Below are 24,553 nucleotides of genomic sequence, written 5' to 3' on the forward strand. Positions count from 1 at the left end.
CACCACCTCTGCCTTCATGGAGCTTACCATCCAGAGGTGAGGTTAAAGTCACCACCTATCCCCACACAGTGTTAACCAAATGCATGACTTGAAGCATTTACAATAGAGTTTTGCTGTTATTTTTAAAAGTAGGCTTTATGCTAATAAGTATTTAAATCCATAAATGTTCCATTGAGTCATCTTTCATCTGAAACTCTAAATTTGTAGAGTGCTCAATAATTGTTAAAATTTTCCGTTTTGGGAAAATGGAGTTAAAAAGTGATACCTAACAGTATTCAAAACTATAAAAGGACATTTTGAAACGTGTTTTATACAGGTCGACTCTGTATTAACTTACATTTTACTGTTGTAATAAAACATTTTACAAAAAATTGAATAAAATATCCAGTGCTTTCCTAAAAAAATTCTTTTTTTAATCTTGGAATTTTCCATGGTTTATTTCAGTTATTTAATTTATGCATCTAAATTATATCTTCTAAAATTCAGATAAAAGTATGGCAAACTTCTTTGCATCGAAGACCTTCACTACACTTTCAGATCTGCATCCAAATATGGCTAATCTGGTAAGTTTCAATGATATAGTGGTTTGGTTGTTCTATAATGAAATTTTATGTGGTAATATGTCAACATTGTTGATTCTTTTGACACATGCTTGAATAATTGACAAATATACAGGTACTCATTGCATTAGTAAAATTGTTAGATATTAAGTACCCCTAAACTTCTTTATATTTATGCCAGCTAAATGAATATTAGTCTCACTTTAGTTTGTAGAGTAGGAGATTGCAGATATGACTAGAAGTTGTTCAAAATGATCCAAAATTTATTTATATTATTTTAATTAAATATTTAATAACCACTCAAATTTAGCATTGTAAAATTAATACATTTTTGTTCAGCAATATCTATTCTCAAATTATCCAAGTCATAGACTTAAATACTTGTCATTATGATGCTTTTATGATATAAAGGTACACAACATATATTTCTGAAATGATTATATGAAAATTCATTTTGGAGGAAAGGATTATGGGAGAATGCAATAATTTTAAATATACTAAAACTTATTTATTTAAAAGAAATGTAAGTGGAATCATCCCCAAGGTGAAGAACTTTTGTAAAGCAGTTGTCACACTCTCTTACCTTCCCTGCTCCTGAGCAGTCTGCTGTTTACATTTGGCATTTGCAAATAAGATTTTTAAAAATGGGATAAATTTATATGTAATTAATAATTTGCAAATAAAAGTTTATTACTGTTAAAATAATTATTGCTATTGTAGTTTTTTCTTGAAAGGTGAACTGTTATAATTGCCTCTTGAATTAGAAAGTTTTACTCAATATTTCCATTAGTTGTGTTTTTCCAACAAAGTTTTGTGAGATCAGCATGCATATGGAATTTAATAAATAATAGCAGTGCGTCTACATGTAATAAGACTAGCTAATAGCTCAGCTAGGATATGGTAGTCTTAAAAACGTGAATGTATTTTAAACGTAACAAATTGTTACAAGGTTAAAATCAGTTGCTAGAATTAATAATATAAATTAGGTTTATCCTTTCAGAAAAAGGTAATTATTTCTTAAAGCACTTTTAAAATATTTAATCTTTCTTTGGTAGTCACTAAAGAGAACATTAAAAATATTAAGGAGATGTTAATAAGTTTAAGATTTGAGATCTAGGACTTTAGAGCTTAGATTTATTAGCAGCAATAAGTTTTGTTGCAGTCTAATTTATATTACTGTCCAGCATGTTTGGATTAAGAAGTTAAGCAATTTTATGTGGATTGTTAGAAAACCCTACATAAAAGAAAGCTTTGAAGACCATGGCAAATTAAATTGCATTATACATGTGCTTTAAATGAATTCAGTAAGGATCTATAGCATAGAGCAGTTAATGTGCTCCACCTAGTGACTGAAAATAAAATAAAAACACACTAAGTCTTAAATGATTTTATTTGTAATAGCAGTTAACTGTCTTGTTACTTTGTACTATTCCTTGTAGAATTGAACATTTATGAAGTTCTTTTAGATATTTGTCTGGATAAATACATATAAATGGTTCTGAGTCTAGAATGTACATTAGAGCCAGTAAAATATAACAAGCCCATGAAATTAAATTTACCATCTACATCTGTGTTTAATAGTCATCTTCAATAACCTTTTTGTTTTTCAGAAAATAATCGGTATAGTTATTGGAAAAACAGATGTCAAAGGCTTTCCAGACAGAAAAAGCTGAGTTCTGTTTAACTCTTTGCTTCATTTTTTATCAATTGTTGCTTATGACTACAACAAAGTATATTTAAGTGATTAAATTTCTCATGCCTGTTTAATTCCTTAACAGAAATGGCCATGTTCTCTATTGTATGGTAAAAGTACTCAATTTAAGGTTGTATGTGTAAGAACATTAAAATATTTTTTATTGATTTTATTTGGTATTTCTCAAACAATTTTAAAGACTTGTGTATACAATGCCGAAATAGCTTGTTAAATTAGTCTGCTCACTAATGTGTATCGGTGTATATTTATTGAGTATTTCCACTGTGTAAAGACCAGCATGAAGGTAGCAGAGGGCAACTGTAGTCTCATATCATCTTCAGGTGTCATAGTGTTGAGGTTATGGACTTGGAACTAGATTGATTGAGCTCACTTAGTCACTGAGTGATCTGAAATCGATCTTATGCGCAGCTGTGAAATAAATAAATAAAACTGGTATGAGAATGAAGTGAGCTCATACCTGTAAGGGTATATGACCCATAATAAGATCTCTATGTTAACTATCACTTTCAGCCTGAGAGACATAGGTACACAGGCAAATCTCAAACAAGACAAAGTGATAAAGAGGGAAGTTTTCCAGCAGGGATATGTCATGGTAGAGTACTGTTGAGGGAGAGAAGTATGACAACAATATCTACATATTAATTCAAACAACCAGGCAATTCAGTGAAAAAATTCATTTTCATTTGTGAAAAATACAGTTAACTTTGGCTTTAATGGTTCTTATTGAGTTGGTTGAACTGTGCAAAAGTTTTAGGACTATGGAAACAATCCAAGACTAAAACTGGATTTTTAAAACCAACTCGCCTTCAAATTTTTGTAGTTACAATATAGCATGCCAAAACTAGCAACTCACTACTATGAGCTTTTAAAGTAGCAGTGGTGTTTATTAAATGTTACAGTGTAAATGCTTCTATATAGCTTGAGAGAATCAGAGCTCTAGTCAGCTAATAATTTTGGCAGAAAACATTTCGTTTGAATCACCTGAGTAATTGTGACTGTTATATGACTTATGTTATAGTGATAAGTACCTTTATTTTTATTTTATTTTATATAATATTCTGTTATTATTTTTGAAATAAATAGCAAAGATATTATCTCCTATCCATACTTGTTTGTGTCTTCACTTTATCATAATTAATTAGATCAGAAGTGCCATTTGACTAGTTTGAGAAAGTCTATATGTCTGTTTTCTAAGCTCTAAAAGGGATAACTTAAAACACATGAATTAGGAAAAAGTCAGTATTTAAATATTTGCCAAAATTAAATGATGAAATATAATTTTCACCATAAGACTGTGATGTAGGAGACCACTTCTGTAGTGTTTGATGACTTTTTATGATTAAGTAGACAGTATTTTTTTGGAGAAAATGTGCTTACTGACTTAAACAAATATGCAAATAAGAAAAATATAATTAATATATTTTCATTTAAAATTCAAACAGTATAGGTCATAGAGTTGAAGAGTAAAATTCTTCATTTAATCTCCAACTCTTCCCATCCCAGTCCCCGCCCCAGAGGTAAACACTAATTACAGTTCAGTAGATGTCTATAATTTGTATAAGTATGTAAGGGTGTATTACTTTTTTAATTAGCAAAAACAATAGAAATTCTATTTTGGAAAAAATGTACTTGCTGACCCCTAGTGGTGCCATTTAGTAGCACACATTTGTTTTTAATTTAGATCTGAATTTGACTTAGGTTAAATAAAACAGTAGCAATAAGAAAGAAATGGAGAATTTAAGCTAATATATGGATGGTTCAAGCCTATGTGTCATTTCCTTGGAAATGCACAGATAACTGAGGAAAGGGAAAAGAGGAGTCAATAGTGAGATGATTATCTACTTTGGCAACTTTTGAATTCATAGGAACATAACTTATTACAGAATTTATATCTGATATAATATTTTATACTATGTGTTTATTTTTATTATCTTAATAATATTGTTCAAAACTACAATTAAACATTTCACTTGAAAAATTAAAACATTGGTTTTCCCTCAGATATTGGATCAGAAAGGTACACTTTCAGTTTCACCATTCGTGATTCACCAACCCATTTTGTAAATGCAACATCCTGGGGCAACGAAGTTTACATCAGATCACTTTCTAATAGCTTTAAGGTTGGCATGTGTGGTAAGTTGGCATTTATTCTTAAACTGTTTCTATTATAGTATTTTTCCTGTGATATGTTTGTGGTAACTACACTGAGTGAGTCAAAATGAAATACAGTAGTTCCCCTTATCCACAGCAGATAAGTTCCAAGGCCCACCAGTGGATGGATGCATGAAACTGCAGATCAAACCATATATGCATACACTGTTTTTTCCTATATACATGTAACCTATGATAAAGTTTTAATTTATAAATTAGGCTTAGTAAGAAATAATAATAACTAATAACAAGACATTTATAAACTGTAATAAATATACTGCAATAACAGGTGAATGTGGTCTCTCTCTCAAAATATCTGATAGCTGATCTAATAATCAGGACACCACTAAGTGACTAATAGTGGGGAAATATATATAGCCTGGGTATGCTAGATAAAGGAATGGATGATTCACATCCCAGGAGGGACAGAATAGGATGGCTCAAGATTTCATTGTGCTGCTCAGAACAGCACACAATTTCAAACTTATGAATTGTTTACCTTTGGAATTTTTCATTTATTATTTTCAGACTTTGGTTGACTTCAGGTAGCTGAGACCGTGCAAATAAAAACCATGGACAAAGGGGGACTACTTTAAGACACAATTTATAATTCTCAAGGATCTTATCAGAAAAAAGTCATGCATTAAAAGCATAATACAAGGCATTCAGCATTATTCCTTCAAACATACAAGCGTGATAGTCACATTTTTACTAGATAGCTTTATGATCTTTGGTTTATTTCATATTTCAGTTTATATAAATCTCTATTGTTTCTGTAATTTAACATAAGGCTGCTAAATAGATTTTGAGAAAAGATAATACTTGAATTTTTGATGAGATTTGGTATAGAACTGATATGGAAGAAAGTTTCTGTCACATTAACAAGATCAAGCCTGATGATAATTGAATGCCTTGTGTAACTTTGGGCACTCAAAAGTAGAATGAAGAGAGTCCAAATTTTATGGGCCAGCAGTGCCTCTAATATTTGAGATGCTAGAGATGATATTTTTGGTAAACAGGCAGGGCTTGTGTTTACCAAGTTCTTTTTACTTTTTTTAATCTTTCCCTGGATGCATGTCTGTGTTAGGTTAACAGTTTGTCCAATAAGTGTTCTATTGTTGTATTTATTTTATTGTTAACTATCAGTGGATTATTCGTTCTGATATAAGCTTGTGCGGGGAGAAATTGTTCTTGTTACTCATATGAACAGTATTTCTTCTACTTAATAATAGAGTAGTCTAGTATTAGGTTAGGGGTTAGTATTTATTATTTGGATTAAGACACTTGGGTTGTTGAACTTAAACACTTTCTTAATTGGTGGCTGCTTTTAGGCCAACTGTGGTATTATTTGTTCTTTCTAGTAAAGTTGTATCCTGTATCTGAAAGGCTGTACCTTTTTAGATTATAATTTAAACCTACATTTGAATTGTTATATTTTTAGGTAAGGTTTAAAGTTGAACTACAATTCTTTTCTAGGCAACAAGCTATTACCAGGCTTGGTAGGCTTTTCACCTCTATCTATAAATCTTCTCACTATTTTGCCATATAGACGAGTTTGCTCTGTAAAGCTGTTTCTTAGATAGATAGCTCATCTGATTTCAGGTTGCTTAGCTTAAGTTCTCTTTGCTAAGTTATTCTAGTTAAATTATTATGCAAAAGGTACAAGGGGTAAGCTCTGCTACTTATTACTTTTAATTTGTCTTTCATTATTACATTACGGTAGTTTCTCCGGGTAAAATTTCTATCTCCTATACTTTCAATTTTAAGTAAATTTGGATTTTGTTTTAATTATTCATAGAAGTTGGGTTTAATGTGGTTCAGGCTAATATTAGGTCAAAGCAGTCATTTGGCATAAAATGTCCTAGGTGTAAACTAGGTGCTTAACCTAAGCTACACTTTGATTTGTCCAAGTGCACTTTCCAGTCTGCTTACCTTGTTACAACTTATCTCCTCTTATATGTGTAAACATTTGTAAATAGGGTTTGGGTTATGTTCTGATATTTAAGGAGGGTGATGGGCGGTGTGTGCTTCATGGCCTAATTCAATTAAGCTCTCTATTCTTAATTTACTACTAAATCTTCCTTTGGTTTTAGGTTTCACAGGAACTTTTATTAATATGTTGGTGTTCTTGAACTAGAAAATTAGCCCATTCCTTTCCAACTCATAAGCTACACCTTGACCTAATATTTTTTATGTTGACTATTTATGCTTATTATATATAGTTCCTTTGTAGGGTTTGCTGAGGATGGTGGTATATAGGCTGTATTTGCAAGGGTTGGTAAGGTCTATCTGGGTTTATTAATTATAGAACAGACTCCTCCAGAGGAATATAAAGCACTACAAAGTCCTTTGGGTTTTAAGCTATTGCTAGTATACTTTGCAAATAATATTGTTACTTAAACTATACAAGTTTAGGGCTAAGCTATTTAATCCCAGTTTGTTTTAGCTATTATGTAGTCAGATATTTTAAAGTTACTTTTCTTGCTTATTTTTGTCTGAGCTGTGGCTTTTGACAGCCTAACTGATATTTAACTTTATTGTTTGGGGATTCTTTGACATGCTTTATGCAGATGTCTGTTAATTTGGGTTAATTGTATGACTGCAGTGGCTGGCACAAAATTTACCAACCCTTATTTTGATTAGTATAACTTAGTCAAACTTTCATTTATGGCTTAATTTTTATCACTGCTGTTTCTCGTTGGGACGTGGTTAAGTTAGGTGTTATGAGCTACATTTAAGTGTGCTTGATGCCTGTTCCTTTTAATCATTTGTGATTTAGAGCCGGGTCCCCAACCCCAGGGCCATAGACCAGTACTGGTCCATGGCCTGTTGGGAACTGAGCCACACAGCAGGAGGTGAGTGGTGGGCAAGCAAAGCTCCATCTGTGTTTGCAGCTGCTCCCCAGCACTAGCATCACTGCTTCAGCTCCACCTCGGATCATCAGGCATTAGATTCTCAGGAGCACCAGTCTCTGGTGCCAAAAAGGTTGGGGACTGCTGATTTAGAGGGCATTCTCACTGGGGTGCAGATAACTTGCATGTGTAGTTTTACCAAGAATTAATAGAAAGGCTGGGACCAAACCTATGTGTTTATGGAGTAAGCATACTCATCTAGGTATTTCAGTATTTCTATTTATTAAGCTACATTAACTGGGCAAGGTGTGAGTGATGAGAGGGTTAGTCTTAATATTCATGGGTATGCAGTTGTTCCATGTTATAAGGAAATTGCACATCTAGCAGAGTAGCTGTCTAAGGAAAAATGATTCACTAAAGTTGCATGCTTGTTTCAGGGATGGGATGTTTTCTGTTAAATGGCTTTAGTCACTAGGCTTTTAATGCTGTTCCACTCTTGAGCTTGTTTAGTTATGTGTGGTGGACAGGAGGGTCTTATGTAATATTGTATAATTAGTATTGTTTTGGGAGTTTGGCAAGATAATAATAGTTATATACTGTATCAGATTTTTGAGGAGGATAGGAAAGGTTTGTTGAATTAGTTACGTGTGTCTACTTGCTGCGTATGTGTGACGTATGTGTGATATCCTGTGACCATTGACTGAATATCACCTTGTAGTCATTTATGTTGGTTAGTATTGATTTTGATGATGCGCAGTCTCATGCAAGTTTCCATTTATGTCGTGGACCATTCATTTCCTGTACCCTGTGATTCTGATGTGTGGCTCTGTTATTCAGTAAAGCTCAGCTCCAGGTTGGTTGGCTGTGTTAAAGCCTTTGACAGCCATAACTGGATCCAAGCATACCTCCAAATTAAAAAGATGCCAGAGGCATGACACCACAGTTATGTGTTGGCATGGGCTGATCGCCCTTTCTTATTTAAGGGGAAAGAGGCGCAATTTTAGGTGAGATGGCCCTGAATAAGAACTAGATGTTGTTTAAGACCTATTTTAGAAATCCCCCATGATTCATCTTAAGATTTTAAGAAACTTTACTTTTAGTCTAAAATACAAAAATTTTGCATCTTCTCTCCACCCCAATGTCCCTTTGATACAGTGTAGCATAACAAAAAAGAACAAGGACTTTGAAAACAAATCTTAGTTCCAATATTTATTCACATTGTGGCTTTGCGAAAATTTCTCAATCTTGTTGGGCCTCCATTACGAATTAATACCCTATATATTCTTGTGAATGTCAAATGAGATAATGTGCCTGGTATAAAGTATAGAATTTAGTCATTCAATAGATGACAGCTCTAGCCTCATATAAGCAACAAGAAAGCATATATAACCAGTTCTCTTTCATGGTAGAAAAAAGAAGGGAAAAAATAATGCAGATAATTAAACTACTACTCTCCAATACTGCAGTATCAAGCAGCCAGTTATTTAGCACCTAATCATGTATTGCCTTGTATTATTAATATCCAGGTTTATATATAGTATCTCTCTAACTGAATAATAAGGTAATCAAACATATGGACTTGAAGGCAGAAAACTTTGCAGATATCATAGGGCCCAGTGCGGTTAGAAACATTCTTGGATAAATGCCAAAACATTAGGTAGACAAAGCTAAAAATATATTTTGGTATTAAAATACATGTTGATAGTGGTTGTGAGGATGAATAAGATAAGGGATTTTAAAAGCATAAATTTGATGATTATAAATCTAAATAAGATTTTAGTGTGGTAGAGTGAAAAGTACAGATTTTGAATCAGAACAATTCTAATTCTAGCTCTATTACTTTCTAAATATAAAACTTCAAGATAGTTATTTAACCTCTGTGAGCTTCAATTTCTTTATCTGTAAAACAGGAATAGTTGTGTGAGCAATTAGCAAAACAGAGCACAAAAAGTCTAATCATATGGTAGACCATAAGGAAATAGAAACCCAAAAATGTTAAGTCATAGCTTATTAATTGTGGAGCTCAAATCAGGACCTGGATTTTGCATTGTTCTTCCTATCCCACCAATATTGTTTTCCAAGGACAACTGTGAATTGGGTGAAGATCAGTAACTGTTTTATAGAAGGGCATGTTGTAATCAAATCAATTGTTAAGTGTAACTTATCAACAAAGTAATATTGATGTGGATCATATTTTGGGATTTAAATGCAAAGCATAAGAAATGGCATCTGGGATCAAGTTGATGGAGATGTTAACTGGGATTCCGTTTCTCATGGTGACACAAGAAAATGATTGAGAAAGATATATAACACCAACTCAGAAATTAGAAATAACATTGTAATGTTCATTATTATGTACACTTGTTTTTTGTTTATCCTGTTACTTTTTTTTAATAGCATTATATTTTTCCCTCTGTTTGTTAGTGATAATTGAAAATCCCTTGATCCAAAGAAAGGAATTAGAAAGAGAAGAAAAATTCAGCCCTGCAACTCCTAGGTAAGTATCTCACACAAAGATCAGCAAGCTTTGTACTAGAGTGATCATTGCTAATGGGTTTTTGTGTATCAGGTTAGCAGAGAGCTTATGAAAGGTGTATATTTCAATTTGAAAATTAGGACTTTAATTCTTCATCACAATATTTATTTTTGATTATGAAATAATTTACTTTGATATAGGACATGAAAAATGGCTTTGTTTTTAGTACTTTGATTCTCATTCTCAGATTTACAAAAATTTGACTCTAGTCACATTAGAGTAAACAGTAAGAAGAAAAATCTTAAAGTGAATATATATATTCATATCAAGATGTAATTCTACTTACATGTCTTACTGTCATAAGATAATTCCAGTTCCCTGGAAGCAGAGTCTGAAGGAGGATTTTTGTGTGAGTGAGTTGTTGAAGGAGAGCTCTCAGGAGCAGTCTGTAAAGATAGGGCAGAAGGGAAGCTGAGCAAAGAGGCAGGTTCAGCTGGAGCCCAGTCTCAGCCTGACTCAGGAGGGAGCTCTGGAGCATGAGTGGCACATTAGAGTACCCCCTGAAGGGAGGGGGCTGGGCTTTTGTACATTGTGTTTACAAGTCATTGAATACAATCCACCTCCCACTCCTGGGTGGAAGAGGGATATAACTTCAAAGGCATTTCTGGCTGAGAGCAGTTCTGGAGAGAAGGGCGAAGCTGGTCAAGGGCTCTGGTAGGGCACAATGGGCTCTAGTACACATACACATGCACTCATCTTGACCCTTTCCCACTGATTTTTCTGACCTTATACCAGACTCTCAGATCTCATTTCTCTCTAGCCATACTGAACTCTTTTTCACTTTATGAACTTCCGGGGCTTATTCTACACTAACAGCTTTTGCACATTCATTTCCCTCTGCATAGAACAGTCTTCTCCCACCAGCTTTGAATATTTACTCCTTCTCCTCATTGAAGTGCCAACTTGAATGTCACCTCCTCAGACCTTCCCCATCTACTCTGTCTGTAGTAGCTCTTTCAGTCCATTACCAGGTCTTTGTTCTTGCTATTATCATCAAAACCCTAATTACTATCTGAGACTATTTGGTCAGTTATCTTGTTTGTCTCCTCTCACACATGGGAACCCCATGAGATCAAAGGTCTTCTCTCTTCTTCACCACTATCCCCCATACCTAGACTATGGTCTGGAACATAGTAGGCTCTCAGTAAATATTTATGGAAGGAATGAATGAATGAATAAAGGGAGGGAGGGAAGAGCATTCTTGGCAGAGGGAACAAACATGGCCTTTTCCAGAATGGTTGATAGTAGGTTGAACCATATGAAATTGTTGATGTTTGACTATATTTTTGTCTAAAAATTTCATAGCTAGTAGTCTGATATGGCTGATACAGGGCAAGGGCAGGAGAGCAGCAGGAGAAGCCTGAGAGAGAAGCAGAGATGCTTCATAGACAGTTTTGCTCATTGTACCAACTTCATTCTTCGGTGATGGTTAGTCCGGAAGGTCTTTGAACTGGGAAATATATTCATATATGTGGTTTAGGAAGACCACTTTGGCTACCTAAGGAGGATAGACTGTAGGTGGGGAGAGTGCAATAGTTTGGTGAAAAGTGATGAGGTAAACACCTAAAGCAGTATTGGGGGAGGAGAGAGAGGAAGGCCTGGATCAGAGCGCTGGAAAGAGGCTCCATGGAGGGGGCTAGGGAGTTGATTAACTACAGGGGGAAGAGCTCCTTGATTTAAGTTCAGTGTGTTAATATTGTGCATCTACTCCATACAGAGCACTGCAAGAGTAAGTGAAGCATAGTCCTTGATTTAAAGCCCATAGGCAGGGCGGTCAGTGTCATAAAGATACAGATAACAAGCCCCCCTCCCCTCCCCTGCTGTGGTTTCATGTGCTTTTATACCCTATTTTCACAGAGAGAGAAACCGGAGTTCAGTGTCTTGGGCAAGGTCAGACAACTAGTATGCTTAGCACTCAGGCACAAATTGGTCCTCAAAACATTTTCTTAATGAAAATACATTTTAGACAAAAAATTTTTACATTTTTCAATGTTTCTAAGAGTAAAAGCTATAAATTTTCTTAATCTAAATTACAAACAAAAAATAATTTAGCTGTGAACCTAGAAATATTTTTCTATTACAAAATCATTTAATATTAACTTCTTGTGTGTGTTTTACAATTTAGTGCCTGTAAACTATTGCTCAGTGAGAACCACTCAACAGTGAAAGTTTGTTCCAGTTGTGAAGTGGACACCAAGTTACTTTCTTTGATACACTTACCTGTTAAAGAGTCTTGTGATTATTATTCACTGGGTGACATTGTTGCAAATGGACACAGCCTTAATGGGAGAATTATTAATGTGCTTGCAGCTGTGAGGTCGGTAAGTTAAAACCTCAACAAAGCCAAGTTCAATTTGGTAGGGGAGTTCTATCACTTAATTTGTATTTGGAAAGTAATAACCAGCTGGAGTAAATTTTCCTCTGTACCTTGATCTGTAGTTAGTTGAATTAAGAAAATGGTACCACTTCTCATTAAAGGGAAAGCAGTATTTTGTCTGTGAATGAGTAGCAAAATAAAATTGTATTTGAATGTTAAATACACTGCATACTCATAAATGATTTGCTAACTATATGAGAGCTTTTCATACTTTGGTTTAAACAAAGACGCAAATGGAAAAGCTAAACTTATTGACTTGAAGATTTCCGTGAAGTTCCTTAAAGGGCTGTAAGTTGTATAAATCAGGGAATCAATTCTCTGCATGTTCTTAGAGCTTTCCTGAGTCGGGGGAGGGAGTGTGAATGCCCACTGTACTGCAGTAGGGGCCTGGTGGTCTACTGCATGGCATCACATAGTGAAAAGCAGGGAAGGACAATATTCTGTGGGGCTCCGAGGGTGTTTTACCATCTGTTCCATCAGCATCTCCCTCTTACTTGACTATTGCCCCAAGTTTTGAACTCCATTAGACTAAAGTTACTTGGCAGAAACTGAGAGGTGGACCTCAAAAGTAAAGTTTTACAAAATAAAGTACACAAAGAAAATTAAAGGGGCAAGACCAGTTCCTCAGTGTATGGAATGATGATAGTCAACACACACACACACACACACACACACACACACACACACACAGAAATTGACTTAGAGACTTGTAGTTAATGTTGTAAGTAATTACTAATTGCTTTTCTGTATTAAATAATTGACCGATAGAGAGTCAACTATACCTAATGACAGGCCCATGATGGCAGAGGCCATGTCTGCTTTGTTAATCACCCTAGCCTCAGCCTAGCACAAGTGCCTGCCATACAGTGAACACTCAATATAATTCAGGATGGAAAAATAAACACTCAATATGACAATCTTGAAAAATAGGAGAAATCACTTTCTGGGCAATTTAGATTCAATCTTACTTAAAGGCAGGATAGGATCTCTCAATTTCCCTGCAATCCTATATAATGTCATTATAATACAATTTAGAAAGAATTTTCTAAAACTCAGTATGAATATAAGCAAAAATCTGCAACAGCTTTTTTTATGCCCCTACCTCCACCCCTATGAGTCTGTTATCTTCTTTCATAGGATTACATTATTTCTTTGTTTTCACTACCTTCCTTCTCCCATTTTCCTTCCATCCCTCTTACATTTCCTTTCTTCACATTTTTATTTAACCTGTTCTCTCTTCCTTTTTACCTCTGCTTAGGTCTCTTTACTTTAAAACTCCTTTTCATACAGTTTTCTTGTGTGCTAATGATATGGCAAGCCTCTCGCATAGTCTGGCTGTTCTTTTCTCCAACTTTCTTTCTAGATCTTACTCTTCTGCTAGCAGCTATGAGTCTTTCCTCAGCTCCTTTCCGTGGACCTCAGCCCTGCCAATAGTGCAGTAGTGACAGTGGCTTAGGGGGTAGCCAGCTAATTGTCCATGCTGGGCCATTGCTATGAAGCTGTCTCTGCTGTTCCATCCGAGAACCCCTGGGGGGACAGAAGGGCCCCTGAGTTCACTTCCATCTCCACAATACTCTTACCCCATAGCATGGATTGAATCAGATGGTATGTCAAAGCACTTTCCCATACATCCCTCATTTGGTCCTCACCACTATATCCCTATGAAGGCACAATGGAGATATAGATAGCCATACCTGCACTAGCAAGATGAGGACACTGAAGCTCATAAAGACTGAGTTCATCCGGTCATTTGGATTCCATGCCAGGTCCTGCGCTAAGTAATGGGGATACACAGATATTGAAAATATGCTTTCTACCTTCAGCGAGTCCACATAGATGCCACTGAAGGGCTTCTCATGGTGCATTTGTTCTGATATGTTTAAAAAATTCCATAGTCTTAACTTAAAACACATATATCTGTACCTCTCTTTAATTGAAGCATATAACTTAACAACTTCAGCTTAATACACCTAGTTTAGAGATAGAATATGCTTTTAAGTCATCCCATATATTAGTGATTGTTGCTATTGTGATATTTCTAATTTGCATTTTAAAAGGTAAACATTTGAGTATTTTTATCAACAAATATTTAGGTACCTCTACAACTATAGGTGAAGAATAATGATTTCTTTTAATTTCTAAGGTTGGGGAACCAAAATACTTTACAACTTCAGACCGAAGAAATGGCCAGAGGTGTGAAGTTAAACTCTTTGATGAGATGGAGTCTTCTTTTGTAATGATATGGTAATCTCCCATATCTGTTCCAAACTATAAAATCTCTGCTATTATCACCAAGATAGAACATTTTTATTTTTTCAAAAAGATGATGGATTTCACATCAGGAGAGGCATAATGATAGGAGAGAAATGATATTTAAAAAATAAACCTTGCTCTTGTATGTTGAGTTGTTACAGTCTGTGCTGTAAGATTACCTTAAAACAAGATCTTTAGGTGGCATAGGATTGCTTAGATGGACTCACTGTGACTGGTATATTATTGTAGTCTGTTTTATAGCACATGGTGACTTATTAGGTCCCATTGATAAGGAACATGCCAGACTTTCTGTGATTCCTTGGATAAGACCCTGGATCCAGGCCATAGAAAAATGATATAAAAGCAAGTACTGTCACAGGCAGGGTTCTGTGGAACTCCCTGTGTATTGGATGCAGGGCAGGGTTACATTCTGAAGCACTGCAGGGTACAACATGGCATCTTTTAGACTTCACATGCCTGAGTACCAAACAAAGCACTTAATTTGAAACAAGCCTTTAAGCTATTAAGTCTCCTGAGCAGTTTATCCATTGTGGGGGCCCTCTATTAATGTTGCGAAAGAATGACTTTAAAGTCTTTAGATTTATAGTCAACTCAGTTCTAACTAGCCTAACGTGACCTGAGTAGCAAGAAAAGAAATAATTGATGGAGCTGAAGTTGTTAGAGATAAATGGTATTGAAGGAATGATTGATCACATAATATATATTAAATGCTCTGTGAAATAGTATAGTCTTGCGAAATGCAGGAGAAGCTGACATTCTTAACTTGTGCCTTTGACCACATGGAGGATAGTTAACTCCAGCCTTCAGGCATTCTTTCTTTGGTAAATAATGTGGTCACTGCCAGTTTTGTCTAATGTATTCAATTTTTATCATTTCTTTTTAAAAACTATGCAGTTGGGATAATGAATCCATTCTACTTGCACAGAGCTGGATGCCACGAGAAACAGGTATTATACTTCAATGATTGTGTTCAATATTTGTCATTTTTATACTCCATGTAATAATTTTAAAATGGCTTTTTCCCTAAACAGTTATATTTGCCTCAGATGTAAGAATAAGTTTTGACAAATTTCGGAATTGCATGACAGCAACTGTAATCTCAAAAACCATTATTACAACTAATCCAGGTAAAAAGCTATTTGAAATTCTTTATCCCTTTGGGAATGACTGTATCACACATTCCTATATTAGTGTACTGTATTTAAGAATGAAAATGAAGCTTAGATTTCATCTGAATTAAAAGTGAAAGATTGTTTTATATGACTTTAAAATTTACAATGAGCTATATCTTTACTGAAGAAATGTGAAAAGACAGACTTATTTTTGAGAGATCAATGCTGTTGATTGGGTAACCTAAACTATTGATTATTTAAAATAAATTCAGTTTATTAAATAACTTAGTGCTTAAATAACTTAATTACTTAAATAACTTAGTGCTAGAGCACTGAGAACATAGAGTAATTAAATGCCCAGAAGGCCCACTGGAGTAGTTATTAAAAGGAGTTATAGCTCATTCCAGCATGAAATCATGGGAGCAGGATCTGGAGAGATGGAGGATTGGTGACATTAAATATCCTCAGAGCGCTTTGTGGTGCAGAGAGGTCAGCCCAACACTGCAGAAGAGTACAGAATTCCCAGAAATGAAATCATCCTTCACAGGCTCAAGAAGATACAAGTATAGTAGTGTGTCATCTAGAACATAAGCTTTACTCTACTGGTCAATAACAAAGCATCCATAGTGACCGAGAACTGTAAAGCAGTTTTATATCTTTGACCAAACCATTATCAGAATTTTAAAAAGTATAATTACTAATGAATTTGGCCTGGGAAAATATTGAAAAGACAGTTAAGTTTGTCTGTGGGAAAGGTTATCAATCTTGACAGAAATAATTGTATCAAAAACTCAAGACTAAGTTAATGAGACAGATAGTCAACGGACTCAAAGGTGAAATGTTAAAGTGGTGTGAGCAATGCCAACATTATTAGAATAAAGGCCTTATTTTTCAAGGAGACAAATTTGATGGAGAGTACTTATAAGGGTGCATGAATTTCAAAGTGCTTGTTTAAATCAGCCTTATTTCTAATTTCTTATACCTGCCATGTAGAAATTAAGAACCCCTAATGGCTTAAGCTTTCATCCTAGCTAAGAAGTTCAGGCTTCCTTATGGCTATCGCTGCCCTGAGAATGTTCATCAGATAAGGAAGGCAGAATTTCTGACAGTCCCAGATGACCCTCTTGTCAGGCGGGATCTTTACAGCAGTGCCGACACCACATTCTTCCTACCAGTTTCTGTCCCAAGAAGCCCATTTGTTTGATTTCTGTGGTCCCAATCCAGCATCTGCTCCCATCTTGTGTGCAGCAGTTCTCAGTGTTTCAAAAACATTCATTCATTCATCCATTTACAAATATTTATTGAATGCCTTTTGTTTACCAAGTACTGAGATAACTTAAATCCTTTCTGGAACAAGGCAGGACACAAGTGGGTGGATGGTCAGATGAGTAGAAAAACAGTCACTATTTGTATTAGGTACTGGAAATACAGAGATAAAAAGGAAAAACCCCTGCTCACAAGGAATTGCAGTCTAAGTCTGAAAAAGAAGAATGATAAGACATGTAGTGTTTTTGGGAGCAGGGAGGAAGAAATAACTCTGCCTGAGGGAGTCAGGGTCCAAGCATCATCAGGATGATTGGTAGAATGTTGGAGTGGTTGAGCAAGGGCTAAAAGACAATCAGATGTCAGATATTGGGGTATCAGAGTCACATAAGAGCCCTTTACCAAAATCGTATTCTTACCTTCTGGCTCCCCAGCTGACTATTATTACTGAGAGTACTCACATCTCAAGTTAAGGAGAAAGTCTTTCAAATACCTTTAAAAGAATTTTTTTTTCTGTTTAGAAAAGAAATACATATAAAATTCAGAAAATACATCAAAGGATAAAAAGGAAAACAAAGATCACCTATAATCTCATCGTTTTATAAGAGAGAATAATTTCTTTAATATACATTCTTCCAGATAATTTTTTACTTGAAAGGAAATTGTTTCACATAGTTTTGTAAGCTGTTCATTATATTTACAACATCTCGTGTACACATCTCCATGTTAATAGAATGGTACTTCACATTATTAATGGCTGCCTAATATTGTATTTGATCATCTTCGGTTTTTACCATTAAAAAAATTTTGGATTGTTCACAGTTATTTAAAAAGTAGTCAGTTTGTGCTTTTTTTTATTATTATGCATTTTCACTTTAAGATACACCTGAAGCTAATATCCTATTGAATTTTATAAGAGAAAATAAAGAAACAAATCTTGTGGATGATGAAATTGACAGTTACTTGAAAGAATCTATAAATTGTAAGTGACTTTTAAATATTATTTGAATTTTTAAAAGGCCAAAATTTGGGTCTGTAAAGTTTTGTTTTACTGAGTAAAAGATAACATGTTCTTATTCTGTAACTGCTATATTTCCTCCTTTAAAAGTAGTTTAAAAGTTTTGCCAATCTGATGAGAGCTAAAAAATTGAGTTGACTGTTTTTTTCTTATTGCTTTTTAAGATTTCTTTAGATATTCTGGATATGAGTACTTTGTCTCCTTATAGATTGCTAGCATCTCCTACTCTGTGGCTTGCCTTTTCACTCTTCTAATGGCATCTTCTGATGACAACAAATTCTTCATTTTAATGAGGACTAATTTCTTATTCTTTTATTTGTTTTGCTTATTTTTTTGCCTTTTTGTCTATTTCTATAACCATATGTAATATAGCAAATATAATAATTTTTCTGTTACTTAACTAAAGCTTCTACATGTTATTTGAACTTAGTAACTTTTCTATTTGGTAATAATCCTTTGGAATTCTTAGAATATGTGTTGAGAGAGAGAGAGAGAGAGAGAGGGAGAAAAAGAGCGTGCTCTATAATAACTTTTTTTTTTTTTTTAGTAAATACAATAGTTGATGTCTATACAGTTGAACAATTAAAGATAAAAGCTTTGAAGAATGAAGGAAAAGCTGATCCTTTCTATGGTATTCTTTATGCTTATATTTCTACACTGAACATTGATGATGAAACTATAAAAGTAGTTCGAAATAGATGGTAAGCAGCCAAGTTACTTTTAGCAAATTCATTCTTGTAAGAAATTAAAAAAAAATTGTTAATAAATTTTAAGCTTTATAAAGGTTTAAGCTATTCTTTGACATAACTGTTTATATATTTGAGAGAAATGTATAAATAACTTGGACTGAAGTTTCTATGGCAAACTATTTAGATTCAAAGAGTATAATTGCCTTTTAGAGTAAAAATTTACTGTGTTTCTTCAGTCCTAAACTCTAAAGATATGACAGGGCCAGAAACTTTTAACTGGTATGACAAACTGTTGTTTTATAATGTGCTAGAAAATTATTTTGGTTGCCACATTCTATAGCAATGCTAGTGACAACATTTTTTGAAAATTATTTTCAACTGCATGATGAATATGATTTCCAACTTCTCATAGGTCAAAATAATCTACTTGCATAGAAAAGTAAACCCTAGTAGGTTTAATAATCTTATCCAAAAGATTCTTGGTAAGAAACATCTGAAAAGTTGTTGTGAAGGTCTCCCTATGGGTTTTTGTAATTTAAATTATTATTGAGATAGTTTTAGGTTAACATGGAGTTTTAAGAAATAATAAAGAGAGAGCCCATGTTCACTTTGTGCAATTTCTCCAAATGGTAATATTTTGAAAAACTGTAGTATCACATCATAGCCTGGATATGGACTTTAATTCAATCCATTTATTTTATTCAAAATTTCCCAGATTGACATGCAGTCATTTGTGTGTGTGTGTGTGTAGTAAGTTTTGTATAGTTTTTCACATGTATAGGTTTGTATGCCTACCACCACAGTCAAGATGTTGCCCATGGATTGTTAAACATTTTATGATTTTGTATTAAAGTTGAAAAAACTAATATGGAGGCTGCTGTATAAGGCAGGTGTTCATTGAAAAATATTTTTCAAAAATTTAAACAATTTTTACAGTCTCCTTCATTTTTTCCTACATCTTTAATATCAATATGTGAGAAAAAGCATCTAGAATTTACTTTAAAAATTATCTGTGGCTAGATAAGAAACCACTATATTCAGATTGCTCTCTCTACTTGAGAAATTTGTATTAGTCTTCCTTTTCAAATTGGCTAAAGTAAGGCCTGCTTCAAAAATATGGAATAGCATGTAATTACCACTCAAAAAGAGGTAAATGTGTCATTAGCAGTACAAACAGCATTTAGGGTGTGAATTTGCCCAACCCTAGGGTTTTTCTGTAGGTGTACAGAAGACCTAGTACAGTACCATCAATTGAGCATTTGAGGAACCCAGGCTTTCTAAGCAGAAGACACAGTTCCTGCCCTCAGAACTCCAAGTTGGGGAGATAAGATGGACATACCTGCAATAACAAGGAATAGGATATGATAGGATATGTAGTCAGTGCTGAAGTATAAGTTCTGCAGCTGTTCAGAGAAGGGAAGGAGTGAGGGCTGAGGTGCAGGAAAGGAAGGCCCCAACAAGGAAATGAGCCTGGGCAGGAACTCGAACATGAGAGAAGGTAGGACAGTGAGAGAACTAACTTATCCAAGTTTCAGATGAATCACAAATACTGAAAATGAGATTGGGAAGAATGCATGTTGTATTGTTTCTCGTAATTTTGTATGTCTGTCTTGTATCCTGCACAGTGCTGAGCATTCTGAAATTACTCCAGTTTAGACTTTTAAGTGATAATTCTGCTAGGGCTTAGAGTTATCACTTAGGGCCTTCACATTTTATCATTTTTTTTCCTTTACAGTTCAGGCTGTGGTTATATTATAAATGAAGCTTCCAGCACTTGTACAACTTGCAACAAAGATTCTTCAGGATTTAAATCTGTTTTTCTGAGCTTCGATATGCTAATTGATCTTACTGATCACACAGGTACCCTCCATTCCTGTAGTCTCACAGGAAGTGTTGCTGAGGAGACTTTGGGCTGCACGGTAAATAGCAAAAAAGGAAAAAGTGCCTAGAACTATTCCACTCCCCCCCCCAATATAGGTTATTTTGGTGAATATTTGATACAAATTAATTCATTAATAAAGAGGTCTAGGAAAAAGCAATCTTGATTTAAACATACATTGCTTTAATGAACATATAATTACATATTATATTTTAAAATCATAGCTAATATTAACTTAGAAATAATGATAGAGGCCCTGGGCTATAGTGGAGAATAAACAAGACATTTTATATAGTCAAGTAACAATGGATAAAACAACACATTGGAGGTGTTGATCAGTTATGAGGTAGCTCTTTCAGAAAGAGGGTTTGGCTGTATTTCACCTACCCAGCTGTATAAAGTCAGCCAAGAGTGTTATCCTCCATCTGCTGCTCTAGGACAGCAGAGGTACATAGAAATTGGCTTGGGTACTTGTTCTTTATTGTTAAAACAAGCTCCTGAAGTTTACCATTAAACCTCAGTTCCAAGTGGTTTCTAGTTCATCAAAGGTAGTTTTCTGTGCTAGGCCACCTTATTGGCTTCAGAAATTCCGTTTCGAGCCTTCCTCCTCTGTCAAGAGAATTGAGATGTAATTACTGTGAATAAAATCCCACTTCTAATGAGCAAATTGAAATCTCACATTGTTATCAATATGAGTTATCTATATATACTTTGGAATTACTTATTTGATTTTTTTTTTAAAACCAGGTAAAGGAATTTCTTGCAATGACGGATGAACAGAAAACAGCATTAAAGTGGAGATTTCTTTTGGAAAGAAGCAAAATTTATTTAAAAGTTAGTGTATTTTACAGAACTATGTTATTCTATATATTCAAACAAAAGAAAATCCTAGAGTATGATCTGATAAGTTAAGGAATTTGTTATTTTTAATAATGCTCAATTTCCAGCTATCCAGAAAGATTCACCACTGTAGAAACAATGGAAATAATCAGGTTTTTTCATATAGCATAAAAGAGTTACAAATGACACTAAAGAAATAAATCAACAAAGAAAATATCGAGTAATGTTAACTCCAAGACAAGGCACTGGGCTTTAGAGTCAAAGCTGGGTCTTCCCTACTACCACAACCCACGTGGCAGTCTCTTCACTTCAGTGAGCAGGATACAATAGCATAGTTAAATGCTTAAGTGCTGGGGTGAGAAAGACTCAAGTTTGCATCCCATTCTACTATTCTTCAGCCTACGTGACCCTAAGGAGATTAATTAACTTCTCTAAGCCTCTAAAATTCTATGATCCTGCAACTCTGATCAGAGCAGACTCCTGCAGCACTAGCAAGAAATACTACAGTGTTGGAGGAACCTAGAATCTTAGTGTAGAGAGGGGAGTGAGACATACTCCCCTTGTTTTGCAAATGAGGAAAATGGGACCAAGAAATATTGCAACTTGCCCCAGGTCCCAAGTGAGAAAGGGCTACTGCTTACATTATTTTACTCCTCCTATCATTCTCAAATGTTTTCTCCTTTATAGTCTTAACAGTTTTCAAGCTCTTGTTTAAGTGAGTTATATCTGTTGGTATTTACTGTACTAGAACTTAACATTGAGAAAATTTAAAACATTCATGAGCATGCATTACATTTAGTAGTCAGAGGAGTGATGTCATCTCATGTCACGTAGCCTCAAGAAAAACTACAGTGCATTATGGTGAAAGAATGAGAGTGAAAAAGCAAATAGCATCTTATTATTATTAGGAAAATAGTTGTAATCTCATGGATACCCTAAAAGAGTCTTTGAGAACATTGCATCACTCTATCTCAGCCTCAGAAGCAGGTTTTCTTATTTTCCAGTGTCTTCCTTCCCTTATGGCCTCAAGCATATCTGAATAGGTTTCAGACATGGAGTCATCAATGGCCTCACCAATATTTCTAGGACCTTGGTTCTAGGCTTCTTTATTACTAGGCCTAAGAGGAGAAATTACAGAAATATACTGCATCTCTCTTACCATTAGCACCTACATACTGTCTATTCCCAAATCAATATACTCAGATCCTAGATCAACTTTGTTTTCCCTCCAGACAGGTGGTGCCACTTGCTAATGAGTTTGATAAACATAAATTCATGGCAGCCTACTTACAGTTTTCCATATTTGATTCAAATATAATAACAAATTGCTCTCAAGTAAAAGGACATTTACCTTTCCAAAGAATAAGTTAAAAAGATATTTAAATAAGATTTAACAAAAATCTTAAGCAGATATAAGATGATTGTATCACAAAATGTAATAAAGATCATGAGAATCAAATACAATTTCAATTGTTATAAACCAGAACATGTAATTTTAAAAATAAGGACTTACATTGTTCTGCTAATATGATAAAAACAAAGTATCCTATATAGATTGGACATTTTACATAGTCATCATATTTCAATTAAAAACACTGGCTACTTAAAATGGTTCAGTTGGAGGGACTGCAAAGTGAACCATTAAAATATTCATTTTAATGTTTTAAAACACATGGTGATGTTAGTACAAGTCCTTGTAAGTCTGATACTAGTATTAAAGAATGTTTCCCCAAAAGGGTAAAACCATGACTCTCATACAAAAATAAAATGAACACATGTCAAAGACTGAATTTAATTAATTCATTAATAAAGAAACCAGTAAGGTGTTTTTAAAAAATGGGGTCAAAGGAGAATTGGAAGAATGGACACCTAGGCAGACAATTAGGAATGCTGAAATGAGTTTGCTTATAGATGCAACACTGGGCTCTTCTATGGGGCAGAATCAACTGTATCTTAACCTAGACAGAATTCATTTGGATTTCTATGAACAACATCATCTGTATCTCTATCAGTTTTCTGCAACCTGCAGTTATGAAATAGCTCAGCCCTATGCAATGAAAAGTGCAGACCATTGTAAACTCAGACATCTTGGAGGGTGCTCTAACCAACACCAGACCATGGAGGAGCATTCCACTGAAAGATGCCCACTTATTTTTATTGCCCATTTCAAAGTCTTCTACAGTGTTTTCTGACATTAGTACAATATTTCCTATTAGTCTTTGAGATTAAGATGGCTAGCTAATATGTCCTTCCACTCTATATTAAATAAAATGTTGGTGAAAGTGCTTTGTTAATTGTAAAAAATAAGATATTGTTATTAATAAACTTCACGATCATATTCCTATAGTCTAACAGATTATGTTACTACTACTACAAGTTAATGTCTAGCACAACTGGTAGTTTGAACACACTATAAGCACTTTTTCCCTCCATGTTAGATTTGAAATCCCAACTTTCTTACCAGAGGGAAATATCATGAAAAAATGACACAGATTTTTACAAAATCACTGTCAGAAGCCAGGTCTGTAATTTCTCTACCTGAAGCTCTGCCTGAGACTTGAACTCTTTCCATCTTACAACTTTAACTGAAGTTTATGTTAATATATGTCAGAAAAATTCATTGCAGTTTTCTATTGTATTCTCTGTTATGGCCATTGGTTTTCAACTTAACATCCACGGTGATTTTTAAAACTAATTCTCTCTCTTTTTTTCTCCCTACAGTTTTTTTTATCACACAGAGCAAGGGGTGGATTGAGAATTAGTGTTCTCTCATGTAAGCTTGCAGATCCTGTTGAGGCAAGTAGGAACTTGTCTGGACAAGGAAGTATTTAAACCAGATATAATTTTAAACTCTGGAAAAAAATATAAGTTTTTAAACTCTCCTTAAAGTGGAAAATGAGTTTTAAAATATGGATAAAATTGCATTTTGTTAGAATGTGGTAAAAATGTTTCTATAAATTATTATGTTTCTTCCTGGAGTTGGTTTGGGGGTGTCTTTTTTTTTTTATTTGCAGGGCCAGGGGTTAAGTCTTAAATATCTCTTTCACCCAAGCTCCTTTCTTAGAAGACCTTTTCTACTGGGCTTACCCTCTTTGCCCAAGTTGAAATGTTTGCATGAATTAATAAACAAGTTTAATATTTCCTTTTGATTGACTTATTTCCTTAAGCCCCTTTCCTCTTTATCTTATTTCCCTGGAGAAAGATCAGAACCTCTTAAAACGACTTACCTAGAGCTTGGCAATAGCTCAGTCTGCTTTCCTGGAGCTGATAGGGCCTAGATAAGAGGCT

At 34.5% G+C, this 24,553-nt stretch overlaps 1 protein-coding gene across 2 annotated transcripts; it reads left to right on the plus strand.

Annotated features, from left to right (window-relative positions):
- Positions 1-494: 494 nt before the first annotated feature.
- On the plus strand, positions 495-24,261 carry MEIOB (meiosis specific with OB domains). Of its 2 annotated transcripts, XM_025048462.1 has the most exons (13): positions 495-563; positions 2,171-2,228; positions 4,276-4,407; positions 9,702-9,774; positions 11,939-12,134; positions 14,334-14,434; positions 15,359-15,411; positions 15,496-15,591; positions 17,720-17,821; positions 18,405-18,558; positions 20,282-20,465; positions 21,173-21,259; positions 23,987-24,097. In XM_025048462.1, exons 1-13 carry the CDS (start codon positions 495-497, stop codon positions 24,095-24,097), a joined length of 1,416 nt encoding a protein of 471 aa, XP_024904230.1. The 2 variants fall into 2 exon arrangements, with proteins under 2 accessions (XP_024904230.1, XP_006914022.1); XM_006913960.1 differs by lacking the exon at positions 21,173-21,259 and having other exon boundaries at positions 23,987-24,261.
- The last annotated feature ends 292 nt before the right edge of the window (positions 24,262-24,553 follow it).

This window comes from Pteropus alecto, unplaced genomic scaffold (assembly GCF_000325575.1).
Source record: "Pteropus alecto unplaced genomic scaffold, ASM32557v1 scaffold44, whole genome shotgun sequence".
In the NCBI taxonomy this organism is placed as follows: Eukaryota; Metazoa; Chordata; class Mammalia; order Chiroptera; family Pteropodidae; genus Pteropus; species Pteropus alecto.